This window comes from Suillus subaureus (genome assembly GCF_016647635.1).
Source record: "Suillus subaureus strain MN1 chromosome Unknown BJ212scaffold_625, whole genome shotgun sequence".
In the NCBI taxonomy this organism is placed as follows: Eukaryota; Fungi; Basidiomycota; class Agaricomycetes; order Boletales; family Suillaceae; genus Suillus; species Suillus subaureus.
Genome location: NW_024539181.1, coordinates 1 through 7,805, shown reverse-complemented (window position 1 = coordinate 7,805; position 7,805 = coordinate 1). Strand labels below are relative to the sequence as shown.

General features: G+C 49.9%; 1 protein-coding gene across 1 annotated transcript; it reads right to left on the bottom strand.

Annotated features, from left to right (window-relative positions):
* Nucleotides 1-128: 128 nt before the first annotated feature.
* Nucleotides 129-1,651, bottom strand: BJ212DRAFT_1419928 (histone-fold-containing protein). Its single transcript, XM_041337616.1, has 4 exons — nucleotides 1,096-1,651; nucleotides 811-852; nucleotides 654-750; nucleotides 129-596 (listed from the first exon to the last, which is right to left on the bottom strand). Exons 1-4 carry the CDS (start codon nucleotides 1,168-1,170, stop codon nucleotides 454-456), a joined length of 357 nt encoding a protein of 118 aa, XP_041184778.1. The 5' UTR covers nucleotides 1,171-1,651; the 3' UTR covers nucleotides 129-453.
* Nucleotides 1,652-7,805: the final 6,154 nt, after the last annotated feature.

Here is a 7,805-nt window from a genome sequence, read left to right as displayed (position 1 = left end):
TTTTTTCATTGGTAGGAAAGAAAGAAAAGAGCTGGGAGTAGATTGATGAGGGCTACAGGCCTGAGCTTCAGTCACTTACACATGAGGCTGTGTATCACAGCTACAGCCATCACGTGACAAGTCATATCATTCGTCGCGACTGCCACGTTCAATTCCCGGCAGCGTCGGTCAACGCAATCTTGGCCGGTCTCATAGTCTTGGCAACACTCATATACACCGCCAGTTGATCTATCAGTACTTCAAGCTTCAGTGATTGCACTCGCGTAATGCAAGCGATAATGACTATATAGCAAAGCCACCACCTCATATGATGGCACTTGTAACTTTGTACAGCCCATCATGTACATCATGTCTACTGACGCATATAACAGTCGAATGCTAAGAAGTGTTCCCAGGTGGTAAGTTACGTCTAGGTTGCGACATAACGGCACTGCCAAGTCTGACATTGACTCACTACCTGACAAACAGACGCTTCCCTCGCATTGGTCGCGCACTGCCCACACGCCCAGTCTCTGCCTGATACATCCGATACGCTTCACGAAGGTGGTCTGGCGTGAGGGGGCCAGAATCATTGCGCCGTGATTGAACCTGACGAGCTAAATACAAAATAAATGAGAACACGCAAGACAGGGTGCGCAAATCAAAAGGCGTACCTTTTTCTACGATCTCGCCAACAAACACTTTCGCAACACCTGCTACTATTTGCGCAACGGGCTGAGAAACTTGCTGTCCTGTCGTTTGTTGTATAACCTATCCATAGCATTGCAAGTGAGGTTGCAACATCTTGTTATCATTATCACGAGCTCGCACCTTCCGTATAGCTTGCTTCGGTAGTGCAGTGGCGTCGGTAGGCTTTCAAAGCTGCTCATACTGTCCGGACTGAACTTGTCCATAAGCACCCTAGATCGATTTCGTGAGCAGGGTGTACTATCAAACAAATACCACAAGCTACTTTCAGATTATCCTTGCTCTCGCTCTGCCATGACAACTGCGCAGAGTAGTCATCATCCGCCATTGCAGGTAAAGCTCGTCTTCACCTCTACGTCCTCGTCCGGGCACCGCAGGTTTCGCGGCCGTCCCAGGCGGTGAAATTACCGTATCCGTTGAAGCAGCAGCAGCAGTAACGGGCGGAGGCTGCGTCACTACGGGTTCATCATCCCCACTGTCCATCGATACGTCACCAGTATTTGCGGCGGTGCTTTGGGCAGCAGGGACTGTCACAGTAGAAGTCGAGGCAGTGGCAGTGGCGCCTGCAGGGACTCCAGGAATCGCCCACTGGGCCGGGGTAAATCGCGTTGCAGGCGAAGATGTGCTGGGCCCTGATTGTGGTGGGGGGCGAGTATCGGTGGACACATTGGGAAATGCACCGCGAGGCTTGCGGCCGCGTTTTGCACCTGTTCCACGACCGCGCGTTGGCGCTGGCGCTGGACTTGGCGTGCTGGTGTACTAGGAGTCATCTGGATGAACGACGTTGGCGTGTACGGTGTGGTCATCGTTGATCTGCAAGGTTGATATCAATATCTTTAGTAGTACTTACTACTTAGTACTAGTAGTTCTTGGTATGTGATCAGGAGAATGAGGTACAATCCAAACAATCCAAAACAATGACAGACAAGTATCAATGCCATGGATCATCCAGGATTCCATGAGGCCGAGGTTTGACATGGACACCTGAGCTGTGCTCATCGTGGATATTGATGGAGCTTGTCCTATGGATGTCTTTCCCCATGTCACCACGCTCAGTTGCATTTACAAAATTTTGGCGGTTACTGGGTTCTCACCAACTAACTCATCGTCCTCGAGTGCTTCCTCGTTAAAAATAGTACTGGCCAGCGGCGGGTAGCGTCCAACGCTTCGCTGGTATACTAGAAGCTTGCCACACATGCCTGTGCGCCTATGACTAATCTCCCCAAGTCAGACCATAGCAGAAGGAAGACAGTCCGTTCTATATCGTGACCCAAGACCTTCCCGTATGATAATCTATGCGGTGCGCAGCTCGCCAGGACCGCAACCAGAACACCGGCCTGTGTATGGACTCTCCGAGACATCTAGTCGCCAAACACATGTCGCCACGGCGAAAATATCCTGCAATCCAAATCAGCCGCGTCGTAAACCAAGTGTTCGATATCAGCAACACTCCACAGCGGCAACACGGGATCGCACGGACTTGACAAAAAGTTGAGGTATAACACTGGGATGCTCTGGACGTGGCCTTTCTCAGATTACACATCTTCTATACCATCCAAAGCGATCGTCATTCTACAAGGAATGTTGATTATACTCAATACAATGCGACACGGTCAGGAGAAGAAATCCAAACAAATGGCTTCGGTGTTGAGCACGGCTGACGCTGGACGCGTAACTTGAAGCGTTTCAGATGACGGCCCGCTTTCCTCCTATATACATCGCTATGAGTTAGGCTTGTGACCGGCCTGGCATGCACTACCACGGATGCTCGAGTGGCGTAGGGCAGAAATCCTCAACATTTCAAAAGCGCGCATAGGCAGACTAGTTTACGAGTCAAGCTTCGGGTACTTGTGTATGACCGTAGGCATATTATCGAGGTATAAATGTTAAGATCTGTCTCTACGATCAAGCTACGATATTTCCAGTGTCCTGACATCCATCATTTTATGAACAGAACCCGCCGCGTCTTTGACTTGTGCAATGATATCGCGATCTGACGTAATTCTCTTGTATTCTCCATCGCGCTGTCGTGCTAGCAAAAATGCGCGAAAAGGCTGTCCAAGGCGAACGATCAATCGTAATGCCCGCGACTGCAAACTAATCGACTCTATTTCGTCAGAAAACACGCTGCGAGAATCGCGGGACACGGATTCGCGCGCAGACCAATTGCTCATGCTCCAGTGTGGATTGTCTGCTAAGTCGGGTAATTCGAGGAGACAAGGATGCCAAGGGCGGACAAGCAAGAATGTCTGGAGAGTAGACCTTGTGCGCGAAAATCGAGACAACCTGTCCTCCGTGGTGATCAGCAGGTTACAAAGTCCGTTTGCCTTGACTTCATACACGAAATGTGTCTCCTGGTCGTGAGCACGGCTCCGTCTGACTTCTGCGACAGGGAATACCATACAAGGCAGACGCAGTCTGCGGTTTGTGAAAAGAGGAGCGCCCAGCTTGTCAAGTAAGTTATAAAGTTTAACAGCCACATCAATATCTACGGCATTTTTCAGCCATAAGACCGATGTCTGGATGTCGTCCTCGCCCAGAGATGGCAGCGCGCATGGCAGAGCTTTGTATGAAGTAATGTCAGCTGGCAGGCAGCTATTAAACTCGGATGGTTTCCCGACCCAGTCTAGCGCAGTAATGTCACCCGACTGAGCCACAATCTCCTGCAGGAGCCGGCCAAGCGCGTTTTTGCTTCTTCTCACCATAAATGATAGGTAGGTGGACACCGAATATGCCAAACAGTGAGTATGCAACATCTTCCTGCTCTGTTGTAACACGCACGGACGCCCATCGAAGTTTCTCTCGAGCGCCTGCCATCCCCGGACGGAAGTCGACGAGGGCCAGTGTATCTATGCCCGTCGCATCCTTCAACTCCTGCATAATTATGACAGACTCCTTGTGATTCGGAGAGCGGTCACTAAGATATAGTGTCCAATCTTTTTGGTAGAAGAGAACAGTTTTGGGAGCGAGGAATTCCGGCATAGTCCATCCGCGCGTGTTCCAAGCACTCTTCGCCAGTGCGCCAGACCTGGATAAAGGTGGAACATCCGAAAGGTAGACTATCGTGAGTGCCGAGTGACGATACCAGTCAAACATGGAATTGAGTGATTTTTGGAGCTCGACATTGTTCTTCTGGTCGATGCAACAGGTATCAACCCACGCCCATCGATAGTCCATGTCGCGTGCAGTTTTGCAGAACGACTGCAACTTCACGATACCATCGACGGGGTTCAACTCGTACACGACCTTGTCCTTGATGTCGTGCAGCAGTGGCTCCCTCACTTCCCATCTATGTGATAACATGGCACAACGGAAGTAGGACGCCACCACTCTATTGATGTGCTCCATTTGGATCTCTGCACGTTTGATTATCGATGACAGAAGTTCTTTGTATTCGGTGCTCAGTTTGAAGGTGCATATCTGTGCCTCTCGATCACACAAGAGGCCAGTAGTGGTGTCGAGTAGGCGAAGTGGGGCGTCGTCGAATTGAGCGTGAATGGCCTCTTGAATAGCTCCTTCTGCATCGGATGGATTGACGTATTGTTGGCGCAGCTCTGGAGAAAAAGTCAAGCACGTTTAAGGATGTGGTTATTCGGGGACGTACTTTGTGTCTGCATATCAGGAGCATTGTCCGACTTGGACAGCATGATTTCAAAGGCCTCGATCGCTTCGTCATAGCGGCGAGCGCCATGAAGCGCTGCATCTTCCAACTGGTATCCGAGATAAGACGAACGCGTGGGAACTACGGCAAGCTGAACAACAGATCTTGTCTCACAAGAACATAACGCACCGTCATCGACTTCCTTTATGACCCTCCTCTGCCCGAGCGGCTTCACACTCGGCCGTATGGGAAATTCTTCTTCTGAATCAGTACGCAAGCAATCTATTCGTTCCAACAAGTTCCCGCGTGGACATGCAAGACCACCCCTATCTGGCACAGGCGGGCGCGACGGGGATGAAGGCGAACGAGGTCCCATGGGCGGAGGCGGCCGTGCTGGCATTATTGGTGTCCTCAAGAACTGTGATGGAGAATCGTAGTGCGAATGGGTAGGAGAGAGTGCTAACGGGATCCGAGGAAGGGGACGGGTTTGTGAAGGAATAACCAGAAGGAGATCAGTTTGGCGGGACGAGGGAGGTGATGATGGTGATGGGGTGCGTGAGTAGCTACCTCCATAATTATGGTGAGATTCCCCGAGGTACCCATTCCCATTGTGCTATACCAAATATCAGTCCCAGTCAGGAGGTACAGGGGAGAAAATTCAAAGACAAAGCGGGGAAATGACAGAGAATACAAGGAAAACAAAATGACCCTAACGCAAAGAAGAAAAGACACTCACTATTCGGTCTATCTCTACGTCGTTACTGATTCGGACATTATCAACAGCCACCTGCTCCTCCGCCACCCGCACAACATCGTCATACATATTCAATGCCCCCAGCAGCGCCTCATTCGCGTCAACCAACGCGTCGAGAAGTTCCTCCTCTATGGTTTGTTGTTCAGTATGTCTATTTTCCTCTGCATTCCTTTCTCTGTCATTGCGCGACCGTTCAGCACCTTCAGACGCCCATGGAATTTGGGTGGAGATCAGTTCCCGTGATGCGTTGCATTTTGACAGACAATCCTGTTCATCGGTCAGACAAATAACAACAGGAGAGAAAACGAAGAGCTGATGATGAAGGAGAATAGTAATTCCATGCAAGGCGATGTGGCAAACTGACAAAATGAGAGCAGAGGTCAACTGAGAAATAATACGCACGAGTATTGGGCTCCCTTCTATCTGCTCCGGTTTTGCATGTGCAAGCATCTCGCTAAGGGCAATCGCGTTTCCCATTGCGGTCTTGCATAGCCGGAACAAGAGTTTCATGTCCTCGGGAGGAATAAAACAACGCTGGTGGAGACTCTTCTTTGATGGCCACTAATCGTGACAAGACATCAGGACAAAATAAAGCACACAAATTGATCAGAGTACCGTCATAAAGTACAAATAAAAGAGGCACTGACCTCATCTATTGGCGGACGCGTAGAACCGGGGGGGCTGAACATAGCATCATCAGTGTCGAAGGGAATCCCCACAGGAGGCTTGTCAGCAGGTTTCAAGCGCATCCATAGGGCACGAAATCCGTCACTGCCACGATCATTGGGTGACAAAGGCAGGGGACCTGTGAAGAATGGGGTTCAGTGGAACAAGGGCATGACTCGAGATCGATAAAGACGGGCTTCCCAAAAATGTATATAAAGTAAACAGCAGATAAGGTAATAAAGATATTCAGCAAGGGGGATATATCGTGAAGAATAAAATTAGATTACCACGTACGTGAGCTGGTGATAAAGGCCGCTGCTGCGAGCACCTCCATTAGTCGTTTTCTAACGACAGGGCTCGTTCTTGAGCTTATTAGCACGTCCTCGAGGGTGTCAATAAATTTACGGGAACTGATTTGAGTAAGGAAAATATCGGACGTGTTGCGGAGCATTATTTCCAACAACTATGCAAATGGTAATGTATATTGGATGGAGAGTTTGTCAAGGTGAGAAATCAAGGATCTTGAAGCAATGGCAAAACGGGGAGTACTTACCCTAGCAGCAGATAATTGAGATTCAGGCCCTGCATATCTTTATCCCAAGTGCCCTGTCAACGGTATACAAAGTGGAACACAGCTATGAAACGCAACTTCAATTCTCTCCTGAGGGCTTTCACAGCCTCCTTGGCATTCGTTCCAGTGGCAGACGCAAGCTCGCAGACCTCACGCACGAGCCTCAAGTCCTCCGACGAGGTTGCTGCAAGGTTATACTACACCGATATTAGTTCCCGCACCATCAAAGGCACAGTGGCCGCATCGCCTGACGCACCAATCATGCGCGTCACAGTAAGCTCTGAGGAATTATCTTTCTCGCCCCCAAAAGCGCTCTCGACCCTCTTCGTCAATTCCTCGCTCCTATTGCACGATCCTTGGCTTCATCCTCAAGAGGGTCAGGTAGCACCACCCAGTCGCGGTGGTTATATCCTGAAGGCCGACGCTTAAGGTGCGCAAGTAGTCCATCCTATGAAGTTCGGGTTAGTGACACTTAATCCAAGCTATGACATAGTCGACATTGCTGCCAAAAGTAAGTGACCCGGTGAAATTAAGACTTACTACATCGACGACGCTGGTCGATGACAACATCGACGTCTCTGTGCAAGGTGATGCTGCTCTGCTTTCTTGCGCTTAATAAAGAGCTTCATGATTGATGGGAAAAAGAAATAGTATCCGCGTACTAGTGGCATACACTGTGTAACACAGCCAACTACTATCTACAATATTGAGAGATATTTCTGTACGAGCTGCGCTCGTTCACAGGAAGCAAAAATGCGTACAATTACGATATTTCCAGTGTCTCTGACATGCATTTTGTGAACGGAACCCGCCACGTCTTTGACTTGAGCAATAATATCGCGATCTGACGCGATTCTCTTGTATTCTCCACCGCGCTGCCGCGCTAGCAGAAACGCGCGAAAAGGCTGTCCAAGGCGAACAATCAATCGCAACGCCCGTGAGTGCGACTGCGGATCAATTGGCCCTGTTTCACCAGAAAACATGCTAAAAGTATCATAAAACATAGACCCCAGCACAGACCAATTGTCTGCAAAGTCGGGCAGCTCCAGGAGATAAGGGTTCCACGGACGGACGAGTAAGAATGTCTGAAGATTGGGCTTTGCCCGCGAAAATTGTGTTAGCTTGTCTTCCGTGGTGATCAGCAGGTCGCGAAGTCCGTTGGCCTTGACTTCATACGCGAAATATGCCTCCTGGTCTTGAGTATGGCTTCTTCTGACTTCTGTGACAAGAAATGCGATACAAGGCAGACGCAGTTTGCGGTTCGCGAAACGAGGGGCGCCCAGATCGTCAAGCAGGCGATGAAGTTTCAAGGCCACATCAATATCCAGTACATTTTGCAGCCTGGAGACCGATGTCTGGATGTCGTCTTCGGACAGAGATGGCAGCGCGCACGGCGGAGCTCTGTATGAAGTAATATCGGCTGGCAGGCAACTATTAAAATCGGATGATTTTCCGACCCAGTCCAGCGCAGTGATGTCGCCCGACTGAGCCACAATCTCCTGCAGCAGCCGTCCGAGTGCATTTTG

Bases quoted from the DNA above. Each gene is read 5' to 3' on its own strand.
- BJ212DRAFT_1419928 (XM_041337616.1), bottom strand. From the start codon at position 1,170: ATGGACAGTGGGGATGATGAACCCGTAGTGACGCAGCCTCCGCCCGTT. The intron at 751-810 runs GTGCGAGCTCGT...TGCTATGGATAG, and splicing joins CGAAGCAAGCTATACGGAAG to GTTATACAACAAACGACAGG. The intron at 597-653 runs GTACGCCTTTTG...TTTTGTATTTAG, and splicing joins TGGCGAGATCGTAGAAAAAG to CTCGTCAGGTTCAATCACGG.